This window comes from Mustela nigripes, chromosome 7 (genome assembly GCF_022355385.1).
Source record: "Mustela nigripes isolate SB6536 chromosome 7, MUSNIG.SB6536, whole genome shotgun sequence".
Lineage (NCBI taxonomy): Eukaryota > Metazoa > Chordata > Mammalia > Carnivora > Mustelidae > Mustela > Mustela nigripes.
Window position 1 is genome coordinate 67,639,653 of NC_081563.1, and position 21,854 is coordinate 67,661,506.

Below are 21,854 nucleotides of genomic sequence, written 5' to 3' on the forward strand. Positions count from 1 at the left end.
CCAGCCAACTATCTTGAAAATATACTTCTTTGTCATCATAAACACTACATTAAACAAACCAGATGGTTGAGAGCAAATCTCTTGTCACTATTCAATAAACAACTCAAGCTTTGTGCTTTGTTCATAACAGAGTAAACATTTAAAAATGTGTTTAGTGGGAGTTTTTCATGGTACCATAAATGCTTTGACGTATCATGATAAAGATCAGTATAACACTGTGTATACACTTCAAAAATAGAGAGCTAGTTCGGGAAACACTGGGAAGGCTATGTGACAATTTCACGTGGCCAATAAAAATCCTGTTTCAGAAGAATATTTAAAAAGTGGGGAATGCTTTCCACTCATCTTGGCATCAGTCCTCGTCCTTCCAAAGAAGAGATGGCGTACTCAAATGGGGTGACCACGCTAACTGACTGCTTACAAAGGACTGAGCAGGGATAGAGGAAACCACGGAGACAGGGTGAAGCACCCCAGGGCTAGCAACACTGGAGAACTGCTCTTATGTGGCCCCTATGTACGCCTACAAAACTTACAACAAATATTTCTCTTTCCATTCCCTTGTAATTCTTAAACTCCTCACTGGGATGCAGAGGTACAGAAAAGAAGGTTGGTGCCCTTAGCTACACATTTTGTTGGAGGGTTAAGGACTGAGTGCACCGCGCTGTTGTTAGAAAGTCTGTTACCACTTCGGTACCATCAGTGTGACAGTAAGTAGATGCTAGTGGGTCTAATTTCAAATGCTAGGGCTGGTCAGGTAACTTGCTATCAAGAATCATAGTCCAGAGCGGTCAGTTGATGTTATAAAAAAGACAACATTCTTGAGGCAGCTTCTACAAATCCTTCGACTGTTCATACCAATGAATGACACTTTGCTACCTAGCTGCTCTTTTATCAAAAACAAGTTTTTACTGGTGAATTGATGACTTGTTCATTGGCACGACAAATGTTCAAAATTAATTATCATTGGCAAAATTAAAAGTATTCCAAGTATGTGGATTAGCTCATATGGCTTAGAAACACTCCTCTATCTTTGCACAAATACAGTATAAAACAGTGACTTATAGCATGCCCTATTAGGGACAACAGGAAGGGTTTGACTCCTGTCAAATTACTATGAATTACTAGTTTCAGTGGAGTAGTGACGGCATGATTTTATTTTCTTCCTCTGAGAAAGTAATGTCCGTCTTTAATAAACTTTGCATATGACCTAAAGTCAAAGCACTTACAAGAACAGGGCACTGAAACTCCACCGGGTTTACAGAAAGTTTGAATGAACTGCTTTGGGCTACTTGCTGATGACTGCTCAATAAAAACCTGTATGTGTGCCTAAATTTTGCCCAAAACCTGCTGTTATTATTACTGACAGTAAGTCTGTGAGAATAATTAACCATACCAGCCCTCTGATAGCTATCATTACTCACCAGAAAGAACACAAGAGTCATGCATGTCTAAACTGACTAAGATAATTCACAACATGTATTCTATTAGCCAGGCCAAATCCAGGACATTGAAAGAGTGGATATTATTCTTATCCTTCTAGAACTATGTATTTATTCAGAATTAATTTACAAGAATATTTTCACAATCTATTTTTTTGGAGTACATATATTGATTTCTTCATGTAAAAATTCCTCCCTTTCATTCTACTTTACTAATTCATTCATTATAACAAACTGTAATAAGTGTTGGCTAATCAAAGTTCTTCATCAGGGGTCAGGAAACTACAGCTTGAGGACAAGATCTGACCTGCCATGTTTGTATCTAGCCCACAAGCAAGAATGGTTTTCACAAATTAAAAAGGTTAAGGCTACAGCATTATTTATAATAGCCAAATTATGAAAGTAGCCCAAGCACCCATTGATAGATGAACAAAGAGGTGGTATCTCTCTCTCTCTCTCTCTCTCTCTCTCACACACACACACACACACACACACACACAGAGTTTATAAGAGACTATTACTCAGGGATATAAAAGAATGAAATCTTGCCATTTCCAACAACAAGGATGGATCTAATGCTATCAAAGAAAGACAAAACACTATGTGATTTGACTTCTATGTGGAATTTAAGAAATCAAGCAAATGAACAAAGGAGAAAAAAAAAAGAGAGAGATAAGCCAGACAAACCATAAGTGACTCTTAATCTCACAAAACAAACTGAGGGTTGCTGGCGGGAGGGGAGTTGGAAGAAGGGGGGTGGGGTTATGGACATTGGAGAGGGTATGTGCTATAATGAGTGCTGTGAAGTGTGTACACCTGGAGATTCACAAACCTGTACCCCGGGGGATAAAAATATATGTTTATAAAAAATAAAAAATTTATAAATAAATAAATAAATAATTTTTTTAAAAAGAGATAAGCCAATAAACAGACTCTTGACTACGAAGAACAAAATGATCATTCCTGAGGGGAGGTGAGTGGGGATGAAATAGGTGATGGGGATTAAGAGTATACCTTTCATGACGAGAATGAAGAAATGTACAGAATTGTTGAATAACTATATTGTACATCAAAAACTAATATAACAGTATATGTTAACTATAGTAAAATTTAAAAATATGTATTATATTGGAAACCAAGTGCTTATTTTGACAATTTTATTAGAGCATATATTAAAAAATAAGTACATAAAGCTATCCCAATAAAAAAAGGTTAAGGGACGCCTGGGTGGCTCAGTGGGTTAAGGCCTCAGCCTTCAGCTCAGGTCATGATCCCAGGGTCCTCAGATTGAGCCCTGAATCAGGCTTTCTGCTCAGCAGGGAGCCTCCTTCCCCCTCTCTCTACCTACTTGTGATCTCTGTCAAATAAAGAAATAAATAAACTTAAAAAAAAAAAGGTTAAGAAAAAAGACTAATAATCATGACACATAAAAATTACATGAAATTCAGATTTCACTGTTCATAAAGCTTTATCAGAACACAACTTCATTCATTTGCTTACCTATCATGTATGGCTGCTTTTGAACTATGAGAAAAAAGCTGAGAAGTTGTGATAGAGACTATTTGGCCGATGAAGCCTTAAATACATGTTATCTGGATCTTCACAGGGGAAAAAAAAAAAAAAAGGCTGAATCCCTTCCCTTGATGATGGGGATATACCATTGACCCAGACCAAATACAGACTCAATTCTCACGGAGCTAAGATTCTGGAAGGAGATAGAGAAAAACACGAAAATACCCAATGGCAGTAGTGCTGTGGTAAAAATAAGGCTAGGGTGACAGAGAGTGACACCAGGCCTACTCAGATAAAGTGTCCCACAAATCTCTCTGAGGAGGGGTGCTTGAATGGGGCACTGAACGACAAGGGGATAACCTTGTGAAGATGGGGACCCTCCAACCTTGCAGTATTGGAGGACCAAGAAGATGACCAACAGAATAGGTGCACGGGCAACGGAGAGAAGGTGATAGAAAAGTGAATTGTACTTGTCATGCCTCTAGAGATTGTCAGGGACATTAACGATCTACCTGGAACTTGATGAGAGCAGCTGAAGAACCAATAGTGACCACCACTTGGCCAATGTCAAAGACATGGAGTCACAATGGCAGACAGGCTAAGAATTTGCACCATTTCCCTCCATTCACACTCTCAAAAGAGACAGCAACTCAACTGAAAATTACCCTTTTCCTTCCACTTTTCATCTCCAAGTGTTTGGAAATGAAGTGAGCAACTTAGTGGACATCAGTCAAGGTAATATTAAGCCTTGCGACATGCCAGGTCCATGAGCTACCACCTACAGACAGATGAGCAGAGGGCTGACTGCAGTGCAGTTCCCCACCCCCTCCCCATTCTGGCTCACGGTTCCTAGGCCAGGAGTGGAAGCGGTCTTGGTCTCCACACCCATTCACCATCATGGGTTATACACGCTGTCGGGTGTCGTGGATTTGGAGATGAAAGAAATTTAACCCAGCCCATCACTGCCGTTGCTACAAATGTTTTCACAAATAAAAGCACATGATCATAGTCAAAAACATCAGTGTGAAAAGCCTTAATTAAAACAGGACTTTTGTGTTATCCCTTTGCATGTATTTTTAAAAAGGACGGTTGGAGGAAATATGAATTTTTAAAACCTATTAGTACAAAGAACTCAACACCTTTTTAAAGAAAAACAAGCTTCTCAAAAGAGAAGAAATGTAATTAGAAATGTATTAAGGCCTAAAAAGCTGTTTTTAACTTGTTTCCTAAGAAACCAAAAATAGAATTGACAAGTCTAACTTCCAAAGAAGCTTAGATCTACTTAGTCTATTATTAAATTTTCCAATTCAGATTTTTAGAATCACTAACTTAAGGGGTAAAGAATTCTCTTACATGAAATAAAATTAAGTCCCCCTGTTAATGTTGTTTATAATTCTCCTAACTCATGAAAACTGACCTTCACAAACAAAGAAACTACACTGTTGCTCTCCAGCAGGGTAATTACGTATTTAGCAACCACTAACACATTGCGATTCTTACATAACCACAAGTGACACCAAGAGAGTCTGCTCAATTTATGCAAAGAAAAATTCCTGGTAGCTAAAGTTACTTATTTTTTGTAAATTCAGTCACCAGAAATGAAAACTCTCAAGAGATAGGAAACCATCAACTCATCCTTCAACAGTATTTTCTTTTTGTTTTAGATTTCATTTATTTATTTGAGAGAGAGAGTGTTTGAGAGAACATGAGAGGGGAGAAAGTCAGAAGGAGAAGCAGACTCCCTGTGGAGCTGGGAGCCTGATGCAGGGCTCGACCCCAGGAGTCCAGGGCCATGACCTGAGCCAAAGCAGCTGCCCAACCAACTGAGCCACCCATGCGCCCCAGTATTTCCTAGTCTAATTGCTATCTTCAGTGCGAGGACACTTGTGACTGAAAACTGAGCTCCTGTGTCTTATAGTTCTTTTAAGTAGTTTTGTGGTACTGAAAGGGTCCCTATTTGGGGCTGGTACAGAGCAGACATGAAGGAAAAAAGCCAGCAGGAAACCTTGGGAATACAAGACCCACCCATAACCTTCAAAGCCAGCATACTCCACCTCATGTAACCATTCCACTCCCCTCACTAACCAGCTACAGGAAGAGCAGCAGTCAGAGGTAGACCATGACTGCGTAACTATGTGCCATCCAAGGAGTTCAGGAACTTCAGACAAAGTCAAGAGACCAAGAATATAAAAGATGTACCCTCCCTTCTGTGGCTTATTCAAATCTTAAACTGCCCTTCCCAAATCCCCTATTCAGAATCCCTGCTCTCAAGAATTTTCAAAATCTAGGGAGAGATGTGAATAGGCTTCCAACCATCAAAGAGATTATGTCTGGTCTATGGCCAAAAGTGTTTTGGGAGCACATAGGTGGCTCAGTCAGTGAGGCATCTGACTCTTGATTTCAGCTCATGATTTCGGGATCCTGAGATCAAGTACCGTGTTGGTCTCTGCCCTCAGCATGGAATCTGCTTCAGATTCTCTCTCTACCACTTCTACTCCCCCGACTTGTGTGTGCTCTCTTGCACTCTCCCTCTCTAGAATAAAATCTTTAAAAAGTGTTTTAAATAAAATGTTAACTAGATCCAGCGGTCAAAGTTTGCCAATTGCATATAATGGACAATAAAATATCATTAAGTGTCACCAAATTATAAAAAGGAGACAAAAACTGGAGCCCGATTCCTTCCTGGGGCTTCTTAGGAGAATGAAGAACAGTTGTACCCCCTCCCAGGCTTTAGAAAGGAAAAGGGGTGGGGTGCCTAGGTGTCTCAGTCGGTTGAGCAACTCTATTTCAGCTCAGATCATGATCTCAAGGTCAGGAGATGGAACCCACAATGGGCTCTAGGCTCAGTGTGGAGTCTGCTGGAGATTCCCCCTCTCCTTCTGCCCCTTCCCCTGCCGCACTCTCACTTGGTCCTGCACTCACTCTCTAAAACAAATACATCAAGAAAGGAAGGGAGAGAGAAAGAAAGAGAAAAGGAAAAGGGAGGCAAGTTACAGGCACCTGCAAGGATGGCCTCTAAGCGCTCCCAAGTATATTCTTGGAGAGCAGACAACTCGCCTAGCAGTAACACAGAGATCTCAGAATATAAAAACTGACTGCTAATTCATACAATCCAAAGTCAGATACAGACACACTAGGGGGATGAGGAAAGCTAAGTGTGGTATAAGCAGTGTAACAGAGTTACATCCTCATCGATCATAATAAAACGTCAATAGATTCATCTAGCATAGGAGAAAGTCAACAGAGATCTATGTACTTTATACTAAGTATACTTGAAGGGTATTATTTAGAAATTCAAAGGAACACCCAAAGAAATCATTAAAACTATTGCTGAGGAGCAGGATGGAATGGCTTGGAGAGGGGAGGCTACAGTTTGTTACTTTTAGCACTATTTCGCTTTTAAAACAAGGTCATTTTTTTAAATAGAAAACAAAATCAGGGCACCTGGGTGGCTCAGTGGATTGGGGGCCTCTGCCCTCGGCTCATGATCCCAGAGTCCTGGGATTGAGCCCTGCATCGGGCTCTCTGCTCTGCAGGGAGCCTTCTTCTCCTTCTCTCTGGGCCTGACTCTCTGTCCACTTGTGATCTCTGTCTGTCAAATAAATAAAATCTTTAAAAACAAAACAAAACAAAATTAAAAACACACAAGGCAGAGTTTTCCTTAGGTGGGAAAAAACTATTAACTTTTGTGGGCCTTTCCTATGAACTGTTTGTAAAAAATGTCTAGAGTGGGGCTCCTGTGTGGCTCAGTGGGTTAAGCCTCTGCCTTTGGCGCAGGTCATAATCTCAGGGTCCTGGGATTGAGCCCCACATCGGGCTCTCTGCTGCAGGGAACCTGCTTCCACCCCTTCACCCCTGCTTGCTGCTCTGCCTACTTGTGATCTCTCACTCAGTCAGATGAATAAATAAAATCTTTTTTAAAAAATGTCTAGGGTAACACAGATATAACTGGTAGACTACAGCTAGTTTGAAGTCAAAATCCTAGAGGTTGAATTTTTCTAGTAATTTTTCTGATATAAGGGCCAGATAAAAGTAAGTGTTTGTTTAGGTCAGAGATGCCCATATTTTAGAAATGGAAGACTGGAGGGAGGGGCAGGGGTGGTACCTCAGGGGGTTAAATGTCTGCCTTCAACTCAGGTCATGATCCTGGGGTCCTGGGATTGAGTCCCGCATCAGGCTCCCTACTCAGCGGGGAGCCTGCTTCTCTCTCTCCCTCTGCCTGCCATTCCCCCTGCTTGTATGCATGCTTGATCACACTCTGTCAAATAAATAAGAAAAAGAGAGAGAGAAAGAGAGAGAAAGAAATGGAAGGTTGGAGAGAGAAGGGAAAGGCTCTCATGGGCATGACCACAATTTTACAGAAACTAGTAAAAGCCAGGCAGACCCAACAAGTCGAGAATACCATAGAAGGACTGAAGAACTCAAGAACACAGTGACCATTTGGCATTAGCACAAATGACACTACACATGTTAATTGGCCCTGGAACAGTCATTGCTGACATTACCGACTGAAGTGGTCCAGAAAAGGTTAACATCTATAAAACAGTTTCATCTTGGGGGGGCGTGAGGTAAATGGATGAATGTAATACACTTTAGTAGTCTACAAAGAAGAACATCGAAAATGTGTAGGTAAAAAAAAAAAACACAACAACAACAAAAACCACCACCAACAACACACTACCTCTAACATCCCTAATTGGCTCTTTTGGCAATAAAATCAATTTTACAAATCCCACCAGGTTTAAAGGCATGGAAACTGGTGCCAAAAATAAAGTGAAACCCGTGTTTCACCTTGGTTGCTCACTTTATATGCCATTTCATTGAATTCGTGCAATACAAATTTTGCCTTTGTCATCCCTAGCTCTCCAGAAAACTCCAATACTTAAACTTTTACTTCTAATGGTTATAAATACAGTCATACCACAACCAATGTATTATCTATAATAATCATATTCTCTAGTACTGATGTCTTATTATCCATGTTACATTTCCCAAGAGATGTTTTATATTCATTTTCAGTTCTTCTTTATTAAATGGAATTTCTTACTTTAATTCAACAATTACCATATGTATTTTTAAATAACTGCAGATATATAATAATTGATTCTATTACACCTGTCTAAATATTATTCTAGTAATATGTGTAAAGTTATATTATTAATGCTTCCCTTGGTAATATCCCATTACTTTTTATGGCCCCTAATTCACCATTCATGTTGCCTTTTTCCTTTATTGAATATTTTGGTGTAACAGATTTGACACAGTGGTTTTGTCTGGGGCATGTCTGTTGGCATAGAGCCAACAGCAAAGTACACATTTTGAGAGGTCTATACCAAAATATAGAAACACTTTATTCTGAATTACAGTAACACTAGGCGTGGGGAGATGGGATGGTATGAGGCCCTGGGATGGCAAAGGAACCAGGAGAAGAGTTTCTGGTTTGCATATAATATGGTAAATTTTTTAAAATTAGCTTGTGGGGCACCCAGGCCTCCCAGTCGGGTAAGTGTCCAACTCTTCGTTTCGACCCAGGTTGAGGTCTCAGGGTCGTGAAATTGACCCCATTGAGCTCCATGCTCAATGCAGAGTCTGCTTAAGACGCTCTCTTCTTCTGCCTGTCCCACCTCCCCCACACATACTCTTTCTAAAATAAATAAATCTTTTTTAAAAATTGGCTTGTTATTAAGAACTTACCAAAATATTCCAGACCCAAAACAAGTATATCCGTACAGAATGACAACAGACCATTAGCCATTACTTTCTCTTCAGGTATCCCCTACACAACTCTCTCCCCACAGACTTCCTCATGACAGTCTGAAGCATTATAAATAAAGTTACAGACATCACAACACTTATACTCCAAATACTTCACTATACAGCTCTGAAAAACAAAGCCCTTTCCTATATAATCATGATGTTAATATCACAACTAACAAATTTAACATCAATTACTTAATGTTCTTTTGTTCCCAGGCCATATTCAAATGTCTCCCAATAGTCCCTCAAGTATCCTTCACAGCTGGTTTATCCAAATCAAGAAAAAAAGAAAAATTAGTATCTATCTTTTTGACAGGAATCAGAAAGACCTTACAATTACAAAATCTAGAGGTAGGTGTTCATTATGCTATTCCCTCACTTCCTATTCATTTGAAAATATTTATAATCTAATGCTCAAAATAAGTACATATTATGTTTTTACATATTTGTCTATATGCATGAAAGAGAAGTTTCTCAATCATGTTACTGGGCCTTATCCTGTTCAATATGGTCATCAATTACTTGGACAATGATATAGAAAAAGCTTTGTCAAATTTGCCAGTTGATGAGCTGGGAGAAATAATGGAGGTGCTGGACACCTGAATCAAGGCCCAAAAACATTTTAACTAAATATAACAAGGATTGGTGAAAGGAGTGGTGATATATTGGATATATTTTTATGTTCAGCGAAAGCTGGAAGCAGAAAGACAACAGATGTAGTAATGAGGAAGGGACCTAAGGACTGCCTTCTAGCTTTCGTGATGGCTACAACAAATGAAAGCTGTTGGAAGCATTTAAAAAAGGTGGGGGGATCCTTTATCAAGAGGGGCCACTGCCCTTCCCTGCCTGTGAGCTGTTTGTCAGCTTCACATTATAATGGATACGGGGTTGATCAATGTCCAACTAAGAAATAGAACAAAGAGGTGGGATGAAAGGCAGAAGTACAAAAGCCAAACTGCTGTAAAAATCCCGCGGGTCTGTGGTTCCGGAACACCTCAAGGTGAGAAGTGAGGCAGCCTACCGACTTTGCTGGTGAGAACTCAGTGCCACTCAGGCATCTAACTCAGGCACTTGGCCCAGCCCACAGTCCGAGATTCCCTAGCTCGGCGTTGGGCAGATGTCACAAGGACATAAGTATCAGCCAAACTGGAGATGAGGACATGTTTGAGCAATAAAATACCAAAGTACCAGAATGCTGTGACCTCAGCATATAGAAGTGACAAGGGAAGCAGGAGGGTCTCAGTTTCTGAGAAGGGTGAAGTCCTGTACACAGCCCCCAGGACCCTTTGGGGTCAAATCCTCGTCTTGCTTCATCCTATATACATCTTCTTTGTTCCTTTGTCCATCTTCCCTGAGCCTTTGAGGGCAGAGACTCCATGACTCAGCTTTGTATCCAGAGTTCCATCCTCTCCCTGGTTGATACACAATAGAAACATCATGGAATGAACATACACTTACCTACAGGAAACAGGCAATCATCAGTGCCTCCTATCACGTATGGAAGATTTTACATAATATTCTGGACGCTCTCAAGGCACTATCGCAGCCATAGAGAAAATACCCTTGAGTCTCCTTGGAACGGAGACTGCACCCACATTAAAAAACAAACAAACAAACAAACAAACATAAAACAAACGAGGCACCACTGGTTAAAGCTCCCATTTTGCTATGTGACTCTCTGAGCTAAAATGCACAGCCGCAAACTTAGAGTTCACACTAGCATGCTTTGGTGTAGTAAAGCACTGTATCTTCTTCACTGACTCAAAACCCTTATAAGGGTTCCAGGGATTTTTGGAGAGCTAATCTGCAACTGGCCATTAATTGTCAATAAGGAGCCACCTAGATTTCCTGCCAGAATATCCCAGTCCAAGTGCATTGGCTTTCCCCTGGGGTAGAAGAGGGAAGGAGACTCTTTGAAACTCTGCTTCAGAGTGCTCTACTCATACCAAGACAGACACCCCCACCCCAGCCTGAAGCACCTGTGATCAGATCAGACACAGCTTTGTAAAGCATCTTATCAGGGACAGGGCTTGGTGATACTAGTCATTATTTTCAAGTGCAGTTTCCTTCTGCCTCAAGTTCTAAAGGACTTCTGCTGTCTCTAAAGTGCAAGAGAGAGAAGACCAGGAAAGACAGAATGTATGTGTCCTACTAGATCACTTCTCAGGCTCCTTCTAGATTTAAAATTTTAATATGATTGCTTTCAAAGTACAACCTAACATCTTGGGAATTTGTAACTGGCAGGATGCAAAAACATACTCATCATAGCACAAAGTAAGGCAGAGCACCATAAAAGGAGATATAAAACCCACAAGATAAATTTGAGTATTATAAGCTATAAATCTCAAACCATATAGAAAGGCAATATTACTTAACCCACCTAGTCTACACAGTGTCTTCAAGAGGTTTACATGTCAGATAGATTGTTTGCCAAAAGGAGGACCTCAAAAGGATAGACATGGGGGCCCAAAGTCCCTAGTTGCCACTTATATTAATTTATCTTAACTTTTTAACCCACTTGTATTTTTGGCTTAGATTGCTCCTTTGCCTAATCTCTTCCTCATATTTCCTGCAGCGTTCTCTCTGGCCTACTGCCAAGGCCACCCAATGGAATCCAAAGTGTTTCTGCCTCCAGTCTTTGCCATTTCAATTCTTCCTGAACATTTCCTTAATGACTTTTTCTAAGTCTTCATGACACACACCTTTTTCTAAGTCATTCACGCACACCCTGCCCCCCACCAAAGCCTTCTTCAATAGCTCCTTGGTACACAAGGAATTTAAGGCAAAACTCCGAAGTCTGGCAGTTAAATCCTTACCAATCAGGCTCTAGCTCCCCTTCACAAAGTCCCCAAAACAAGAAGTCTAACCTCTGTGGTCTGAGCTATTCCTCTGCCCCCATGTACTCCAAAGATTCACTCCTGGAAGCCACACCTTGGCCCATGCCACCTTGTGTTTTATGGAATCCCCCTTCTTTCATTCTCCTCTAAATATCCCAATTCTTCCCACCCCCAGAGCCCAGACTCCCCACTTTTAACCTCCTCAGCCAATAGCTATCCTTTGGTCTTTGAGGTTCAACCACACTTCTTTACCATTTGACAGAACGTTCCCTATATTGGTAATTAGCTTATACATGTATAGGTTTTATTGCCTCAGGTAGATTGTCATCTCCAAGGTCAAGGACTTTAGCTTTTTAAATTTTTTTTCTTAAGTGCCCGTTGCAATGCTTCCCATGCCAGGGGCTCAGTAAGTATGGAGCAATGGGACTGATTCCCAGCACTTGTAAACCACTTCTCTTTGGTTGAGATTCTTTTGCCTACAAACACCAAACTTCAGAATTGTCTCCCTACCTTTATCATGCCATGAATGAATGAGTTTCCTCAATTAAAAAAATAATGCAATGCACAGCATGCTTATTGTTTAGCATAGAGGGTCTCAGAGACAGATTCTGGCAAACAATACCCTCTTGTAGCATTTAACAAGGGTGAGTCACTTTAGACAAGACAGCGTTATATTCTAGAAATACCTTCTTCACAGATAAGGGAAAACACAATGACTTTAGGCATACTAAACCAAAAGTAGATCTTGATAAATCATAGATGACTCCCATATGTGGGCATGAGTATAGTCAATATCCTAGTCAATGTCCTCCCTACTCAAAATCTAATCCATGGACAAGAAAAACACACATCAGTTGGGAGCTTGTTAGAAATACAGAGTCACAGGCTCCACCTCAAACTTATTCGGTAAGAATTCTGCCTTTTAACAAAATCCCAAAGTGATTTTAAAAGCACTTGAGAATCTTAAATGAGCACAGCTAATTGTACAGGAGTTTTTGGAAGTAGGCATCAATGAGTATGGAATTTTCTCATCTTTTCAAAATAGCTTATACCAGGGGCTTACATAGGTCGGACACTACCCACAGGGTTTCTGGTTCGGTAGGTCTTAGGTGGGAACAAAGAACAGGCGTTTCTAACAAGCTTCCAGGTAATGCCAGTGGTGATGCTGCTGGTCCAGAAACCACAACCACTAGGTTGCACCATCCCAAAACAACACGCTGCCTATTCTGGAAATTTTGCTTCAAGCGTACTTCCAGCAGAAGGGAGAATACTGAGCTAGTTAATGGGTAAGAGAAAAGAAGTGGGAGCAAAATATTTCCTTTTTGTTACAGGAAGGTAGTTGTTAACACGCCTTTGTACACAATGGGGTAAAAACAGCTGAAGAAATTACTATAGCAACAGCTGTGTTCACCACAGTCTTTCTCCACCGACAAAAGGAATCCCACCTTACGTCAATTCTATTTCAACACAGAATCATCAGAAACAAAAACCATGGAAAACATCCCATTCATTAAATACTACAGATAACAATACAGATTTTTTTTTTTAAAGATTTTATTTATTAATTTGACAGAGAGAAATCACAAGTAGACGGAGAGGCAGCCAGAGAGAGAGGGAAGCAGGCTCTCCGCTGAGCAGAGAGCCCGATGCGGGACTCGATCCCAGGACTCTGAGATCATGACCTGAGCCGAAGGCAGCGGCTTAACCCACTGAGCCACCCAGGTGCCCCAACAATACAGATTTAAGATGGATTTGAAAATGACTCTGAGCTCTGGATTTGGATTCTTTGGGCAAGCAATGAAACAGAAGTGTAAGCATTTATCAGTATGGCTCTAAAACAAGAAAAGGAGAACTGAGAAATGTTGTAATACTTACGAATTTTTTAACGTCTTTTTAAGAAGAATCCCAAACACCTTTTCTGAAACAAAGACTCTCAAAATTATAACTAGAACAATACACATATAAACCAAAGAGCTCCACCTAGAGTTTGCAAACACGTTCTCGTTACCTGAACACACAAATGACAAAGCACTATTTACCAGTATCTATACACTACTTTTCACTGATGTTGAAAAAATATTTTTACAACACCTTTATAGAAAGAGTAATTTCCTCAAGTGTGAGGTAATGTTAGCTAAGAGGAGAAAATAATTTTTTTATAAACCTGTCTGTAAACTTTTTTTCCAATAATTTGGCAGCTTTGTCACTGTGACAGATTTAAAAACCAGTCTCCTAAAAGCAATTTATTAAAAAGTGGGAATAGTGTCCATCACTGCACAGAGAAGACAGTTTTAAAAATTGACTCTGGGGGCATCTGGGTGGCTCAGTTGGTTAAGCACCTGAATGTTTGAATTTGGGTCCTACCATGATCTCAGGGTTGTAAGATCCAGGCATGCAGAGTCTACTTAAGATTCTCACCTCCCTTTCGTTCTGCTCTCCCTACCCACTCTTGAGCTCTAGAAAGAAAGAAGGGAGGGGAAGAAAGGGGGGAAGAGATGGGGGAAGAAAAGAGGAAAGAAAAGCACTCTCACCTGAACTTGTTTTATGACCTTGAGCAAGAGGATTTCCAGCCCTCAGGTTTCTCATCAATAGGGGTTCTGCAAGTTTAGTTCTCAGCCCTGGCTGCACACTAGAATCCTCGGGGAGCAACAGAGATTGACGAGTGTCTGGTTCCCACCCCCAGAGATTTTTATTTAATTGCTCCAATGTGGGGCCCAACCTCACTGACAATTTAAAAAAAAAAAAAAGCTGCACAGATGATTCTGCAATGCAGACTGGTTGCATCAGACCAAATGCTCAAGCTCTTCATCTCAGGTGTCTGCGGCTCTAGGTAGTGGCTCTCAAAGATTAGGTGCTTGAGAGTCACCTGAAGGGCTTGTTCCAACAGACTGCTGGAGTCGCCCCGGGGATTCTGATTCAGTGGTGGTGCATTAATTTCCATTTCTAACAAACTGCCACATAGTGTTGATGTTATGGAGCTTGGATCATACTTGGAGGATTACTGTTCTAGATGAGGACCTCAAAATGACATTCTCCAAATTCCCCCAAATTACCCTTACTCTACCATAATAAACCCCAGTTAGATACTGTTAATGAGCCTCCCGGACTCCAATCGCTCTCTCACCAGTTCCTACACTACAGTACCAACACGTTTACTATGCTGACCCCCAAATCCTATGGTCACTCCCCTGCCTGACACTCTCCAGCAACTCCCCAGTGCTAATACAGGGAGAGGACAAATTACCATGACATTCAAGGCTTCTCACAGTTTAACCCCAAACCACTTTGCTAGCTTCAATTTCCGCTAATCCCCAAAACACACAATGGAGGCTCTTTCAGCTCAATGCCTTTGTATTAAATATTCCTTTCTCCTGGAATGTCCTTATTCTCCATTCTTTTCCTGACATACATGTCACCATGCAGCATACCAGGTACCGTGCTAGGCACTGAGAAATCAAGGAAGAACAGGACATACAATTCCTTCCTGTAAGGAGCCTAGAGGGGTGTGATGAACATTGTTGAACAGTGAACCCAACACATGATAATTATCCCTTCTCACTGTATTGTATGAGTGTGTGTGTGTGTGTGTGCGCGTGTGTGTGTATACCCATACTTTTTTAACTTTCTGTATATTATGTTTTGACGTCTTAAAAAACCTTCTGGCTGGCGGAGGGGAAAGTGGAGACTGCCTCTCCTGGGGACTAACCAATTCTTCCAAGTAGCAGAGTTCAGCCTTGAGTATACCTTTAATACACAAACAAAACAATCCAGAGCCCTACCCCTTCCTCTCTCACACCCGTGAATCCCAGGGCCAGGTACCAGGCAACTAAAACCCAAAGCCCTCTGGAATCTTTCAAACTACCCAATCCTTAACTGTTCACCACGCCCTGTCTTGCCTTTCTCTTGGAAACCCTGATGCAGGCTCTGGCCTAACCTTCCCTTTGCTCCCTCCTGACCGTGCTGCTGTTTTCCCCTGTGATCCTGTGTGGCAGGCCAACTCCACCATCTCAAAGAGCTCAAGTATAATACTCTTTTCCGAAGCTGCTGTCTCCTCCTGCAGCCGCAGCAGACTGACCATCTCATAAAAAAACACAAAACACTTGCCTTCCGCACCAGGTGCTGGAAAAGCTGGTCACAGGTACAGATGACCAGTGGCACAAACAAGAAAGTATGCTGCAGGCTTCTGGGAAAGTTTGCTTCCAAGACGTAAACAATAGACCCAGAGCTGTCCCTTCCTTCAACCTTGAATGTGGGTGAGGATAGGAGTGGGGGCAGTCATTTTATAACCAGAAGGAAAGACCAAGAGAATCCTTCACAACAAACAGCTGATGCGGATAGTAAGACAATTACCTCCAACGTGCTCTGGTCTCCAGCCTCCTTTACATCTGCGAAGAACCAACCCTTCTCTGTCTGAGCCACTTGTTTATCAGGTTTCCTGTTCCTTACAGCAGCTGAAAGCATTCTCTTGGGGTACAGATGGTAGATAGTAAGCAAGTAATTCTCCCTAACAGCTATAGTATGCCTCTCGAAGAAGCAGAGCATGTGCTGAGAGGGTCTAACAGGGTGGGTGGGAATCATCAGAGAGGCTTGGAGGTAAAAATTCCAGGCTGGCAGAGCAGCCCCTGCAGAAGTCCCAAGTGTGCAAGAGCGTGGTATGGTGGAGGGACTAAAAGTCAGTGAAAAGAACAGTGGCCCAAGAGGCCAAAAGAGAGGCACGGCCTGGAATCCTCCCTAAGGCAGGAGGGGCACCCTTGCACCGTGCACACACACACACCCTCACCCACCTCACTCCATTCCCAGGCCCCACCGTGACCTGAATCAACCCGTTGCCTCTTTTTCCCTCATAGACTGGACTTGTCACAATACATTCGACCATCTTTGTACCCCAGCACCTAGCAGGGGAACATGGGAAGACACATACTAAATACCTGCTGGATAAAACATTATCATGATAGAGTATTTTAACTGTTAAAAATCATCTCCCAGGGGCACCTGTGTGGCTCAGTAGGTTAAGCCTCTGCCTTCTGCTCAGGTCATGATCCCAGGGTCTTGGGATTAAGCCCCACATGGGGCTCTCTGTTCCTGTTCAGCAAAGAACCTGCTTCCCCCTCTCTCTCTGCCTACTTGTGATCTCTGTCTGTCAAATAAATGAATAAAACCTTAAAACAAAAATTATCTCCCAAAGTTATAATCCAATAAGGGACCTGACTGATTATAATTTTTGAGGCCCCATTCTGCAAGTAAGTCCCCTCACCCATGCAGGCATGCCTTCTCCACATGATTGACTGAAATGTCTGTTCCAACAGGACCTTAATAGGGTTAAAATATTATGTGAATTCTGATAAGCCTAATAGTCCTATAACTTCCTAAATACGAGTATTTTCTAAAATCACTAGGATCTTGACTTTAATATCCCAGCAAAAGAGAAACAAATAGTTCCATTATTAATCAAAATAATACCTGCATTTGTTTGTATTTATTTTTAAACAGTGAGTTTATGGATGACTATTTCATTTCCATTTCTTAAATCTATACTATTGTTTACTCACAAAAGTACATAAAACAAAACTTCTTCATTCATGAGTCCTTAGTTTATTCAGTATTTATCTGAAAAATACTTATTTTTTATAATTTAAAGTGAACTACCAATTTACATTTAAAAAGCACATACCTGGGGCGCCTATGTGGCTCAGTGGGTTAAGCCTCTGCCTTCAGTTCAGGTCATAATTCCAGGGTCCTGGGATGGAGCACCACATCAGGCTCTCTGCTCAGCAGGAAGCCTGCTTCCTCCCCTCTCTCTCTGCCTGCCTCCCTGCCTACTTGGGATCTCTGACTGTTAAATAAATAAAATCTTTTTAAAAATATAAGTAAATGTCTGCGCTCCATGAAAGACTATGGATTCAGGGGTGGTAAGTTGGGCCAGCCTGGTGGTGGGTATTGTGGAGGGCACATATTGCAAGGAGCACTGGGTGTGGTACATAAACAATGAATTCTAGTACACTGAAAAGTAATTTAAAAAATTAAAAATTTAAAAAAGAAAAAAAAAGGGGTGCCTGGGCATCTGCCTTGGTCTCAGGGTCCTGGGATCGAGCCCTGCATTGGGCTCTCTGCTCAGCAGGGAGCCTGCTTTCTCCTCTCTCTCTGCCTGCCTCTCTGCCTACTTGTGATCTCTGTCAAATAAATAAATAAATAAATTCTTTAAAAAAAAAAAAGCACATACCTTTGTTTGACTCATGTCTAGGAATCAGTACTTCAAAACTACAGGGATATAGAAATAAGAACACAATGTCCGTGTTGTCGTTGGGGGACCTAGTGTTATTGGTTAGAATTGCTGGCACAGGGTGGTAATAAAAAGTGACCCAATTTTAGCTGGTTTTCTCATTTTCAGGTTCCCTACATACAGGCATCCTCATTGCCTGTACCAGACAGATGCTCCCACTGCCCTGCCCTGCCAGGTGCACAGCTGCTTGTCCCCACCCCCACACACACCCCCAGGCTCAATCACAAACCGGCAGCCTCCTCTACACCATGCAGCTCTCAGCTGGGATGTCACCTCCATGGAAACCTCTTCCTTGGCCATCACATCTGAAGTCGGAAAACCACCACCACTCCCTTCTATGTGAAAGTATCTAGTTTAGTTATTGTTTATTTATTGTGGGTTTCCCCACACAAGAAATTGAACATCATCTCTGGCTCACTGATGAATGCCAGCACCTAGAACTCCCTGGGACACATAAGAAGCCAAATAAATAATTACAGAATAAATGAAAAAGAAATGCATACATAAATATGAATGCTCACTGTAACAAGATTCGTAGTAGCAAAAAGTCACAACAATATGAAGGTCCAACAGTAGATGGATGATTAAATTAAGATTGATCCATACAGTGGAATACTCTGCAGGGATTTAAAAGGAGACTTAACTGCCCTGAAAAGATACCCATGGTACTATAACAGTGTTGTATGATGACAGACGGTAGCTACACTTATGGTGAGCAGGGCATAAGTATAGACTTGTCAAATCACTACGATGTACACCAGAAACTAATGGAACACTGTATGTCAACCAAACTTCAGATTTTAAGAAAAGCTATCCACAAAACACAAAGTACCACAAAGTACCGTGAAATGCTTAAAACTTGCAGAATAATATGTATAGCATGATTCCATCTTTGCAAATGATAAAGAGATGAATGTAACCATATGGGCATATATAGTTATGGGTTTTTTATAATAACAGGATTATACCATATGTATTTTTAACATATATACATGTTTTATGCGCATAAGTAAAAATGTGTAAGACTATGATCTTGGAAAAACAGGCAAGGCCTACATCTTTTAGGCCATATGATTCTATAGCACTTGAATTTTGGGAACAACCATGTAAACCTGCAAATTAAAAAAAAGAATTAACACATTTATTTTATAGTGGGTACACTGGAACAGGTTTCAAAGCTGCTAAGAAAATTGAGGTATCTTTTTAAAAAATATTTTATGCCCATATTTTCATACATAAGTTAACTTTAAAATATATGACAATAAATATTTTAAAAGTGTATTTATTTTATTTATATTTTAAAAAGTAATTAATCTCATAACCAAGATGTCTTTCAATAACTAGATGGATAAACTTACTGTGGTACATCCATACAGTGGAGTACTCAGCTCTAAAAGGAAATGAGCCAAAGCCACAAAATGTACAGCACCAAGAGTGAACCCCAAGGTAAACTGTGGACCTTGTGTGGTTACAATGTGTCAATGCAGGTTCATCCTTGGTTTAAAAAAAAAAAAAGTGCCATTTTGGTGAGTGATACTGATAATTGGGTAAGTTCTGCATGTGTGGGGGAAGGCATATATGGGATATGATTAGGCCTTCTTCTCAATTTTATTATACACCTAAAATTTCTCTTAAAAAGCATTTAAAAAAAAAAAAAAGCTTTAAAAATGTCACTGTTTCTGTAACTTTTAAAATTCAGTGTATACATTGACTATACATCTAACCAAAATCTGTTTTTTGAAATAAATTCCACAACCACACACACACACACACACATACACACACACACCCCAAAAGAAGGAAGAAACTCTCAATCCAGGAAAAGACATGGAGGAATCTTAAAGGCATGTTTCTACGTGAAAGAAGCCCATCTGAAAAGGCTGAACACTATGGGATTCCAACTATATGACATTACGAAAAAAGTAAAACTGTGGAGACAGTAAAAACATGACTGGTTGGCAGCAGTTAGGGAGGGGGAGGAAAGAATAAATAGGTGGAGTAGACTGTTCTGTATCATACTACAATGGTAGATACATGTCATTATAATTTGTCAAAACCCCACAAAATATACAACACAAAGAAAGAACTCCAATGTAAACTATGGGCTTTAGTTAATAGCAGTGTATCAATATTGGCTCATCAATTGTAACAAATGTGCTACACTAACATATGATCTTTATAATATAAAGGAAAGAGGGGTGGGGTTGGGGGGCAGATGTGAGGGGACGGATGGGAACTCTACTTTCTGTACTTAATTTTTCTGTAATCCTAAAATTCTCTTAACAATAAAATCTATTAATCTTTAAAAAATTAATTAGTGCTGCATTATGCATCTCTTAAATATGATTATCTTACCAAATTCACATATCTAAAATATAAACTTTTAAAGCAAAAACCATGAATTTAAGCAGTTTTAATAAAGATGTTACATTCCAAAGGAAAATAAATGGCTCAGGTCTAAAACCTGATGTGAGAACTCCAGTTCCACTATAGATATTTTTTATTTCTAATTTCTCATTGGAATGATTTATATCATCACGTCACACGAAATTTTTTTCCAAAATTACACCTTCTCAATTAATTTTTGCCCTAAAAAATGTCCAAGTCTTCTGTATTTCAGTAGAACATTGATTGGAAAACACATACACACACACACACACACACACACACACACACACACTCATACAGAACATCCAAAGGAATTTCCTTAACAATCCCATGTGCTCATATAAGAAATACTGATGGATAGGGAGGGCATAAGTGTTAGCTCAATGCTTTGAGATCCCCTGATGAAAAGGTTAGGAAAAACTAGCAATTCTGATTCCATAGAAATTCACACCACTAAAGGTCTGCCAGAGAAAAGTTATTTTCAAAAATTTTAAGTAACTTTGAATTGGACACTACCTAATTGTTTACAAAACCTATTCCAATCTACTGCTGTAACAACTAGAAGTTCAAAACAATGGCATTTCTCAGAGCAGAAGGCTGTTAAAATTGGCCATCTCACACAAATGCTAAATATCTGTGGAAGAGATAAACAGAATGATTTCAGTGAATCCACCCCTATTCTACTTTTAACTCTTAAACTATGAACACATTTTAAATTCATGTACATTATCAACTTTGTAGACAGCCACAGAACCTTAGCTGGGCAGGATCTAGAAGGTCACCTCCACTAACTTACCACCCAATAAGATCTTCCACAACATCCCTGACCAGTCTGCTATCTCAACCACAGGCTGGCAGATTCTTTCCGTAAGGGGACAGATAGTAAATACTTGAGGCTTTGTGGTCATCTGGTCTCTTTCAATTGCTAACTCTGCCACATTAACACAAAAGCAACAGCAGAGCAAAGGCGAATGGATGGGCGTGGCTGTGCTCCCAAAAGCCTTTATTTACAAAACAGGCAGTGGGCCAAATCTGACCCCCAGGATAGAGTATGCAGACCTCTCCTAGTCATGTCTAAAATTCCATTAGATATATTAGATGTCTTTATGGGAAAATTCTTTGTCAAGGTGAACTGAAATACACAAATTCATCCATTGCTATACCCAAAATTCTCACCCTCTGGAACAACAGAGAACATTCATCTTTACCCACATATCAGCCCTCCAAATACTTGAAGTAAACGATCACAATTCTTTCAAGTATTCTTTTCTCCAGTCTAAATACCCTCCCCACCTTCAAGCACTCCCTGTGCTGTGACACCGTTGTCCGGGCCACAGAGCGTTTGATCGCTATCTAGAGTACATACTCCAGCCCATCAGCGATGCTTACAAGTGCAGAGTACAGATACAGGACATATGGTTTTAAAAATATGTACCAATCAAGATGGAATTTTAATTTTAGAATTTGGCTCAATGTCTCCAAATGCAAATGTTTTTAGTTTTTTGTGTTGTTTGTGTGTGTGTGTGTGTGTGTGTGTGTGTGTTTTCAGAATTACCACTTAGTTTCAAAGAAAAATATTTTTTGGATAGATTTAGTCAAAAGATGATTACCAAGAAATAGTAAATATATTTTTGTTGAATT

General features: G+C 40.4%; 1 protein-coding gene across 6 annotated transcripts in view; it reads right to left on the minus strand.

The window, feature by feature from the left end:
* The window catches only part of ACYP2 (acylphosphatase 2), a 146,174-nt gene that overhangs the window by 96,622 nt on the left and 27,698 nt on the right, over window positions 1–21,854 (minus strand). The window contains exon 4 of one of the 6 annotated variants that reach the window (XM_059407804.1): window positions 10,075–10,120. The exons of the other annotated variants lie outside the window; for them this stretch is intronic. Coding sequence (XP_059263787.1) covers window positions 10,090–10,120 — 31 coding nt within the window. The 3' untranslated portion in view covers window positions 10,075–10,089. Of the gene's footprint in view, window positions 1–10,074; window positions 10,121–21,854 lie in introns of those variants that run through there. 6 annotated transcript variants of the gene reach the window in all.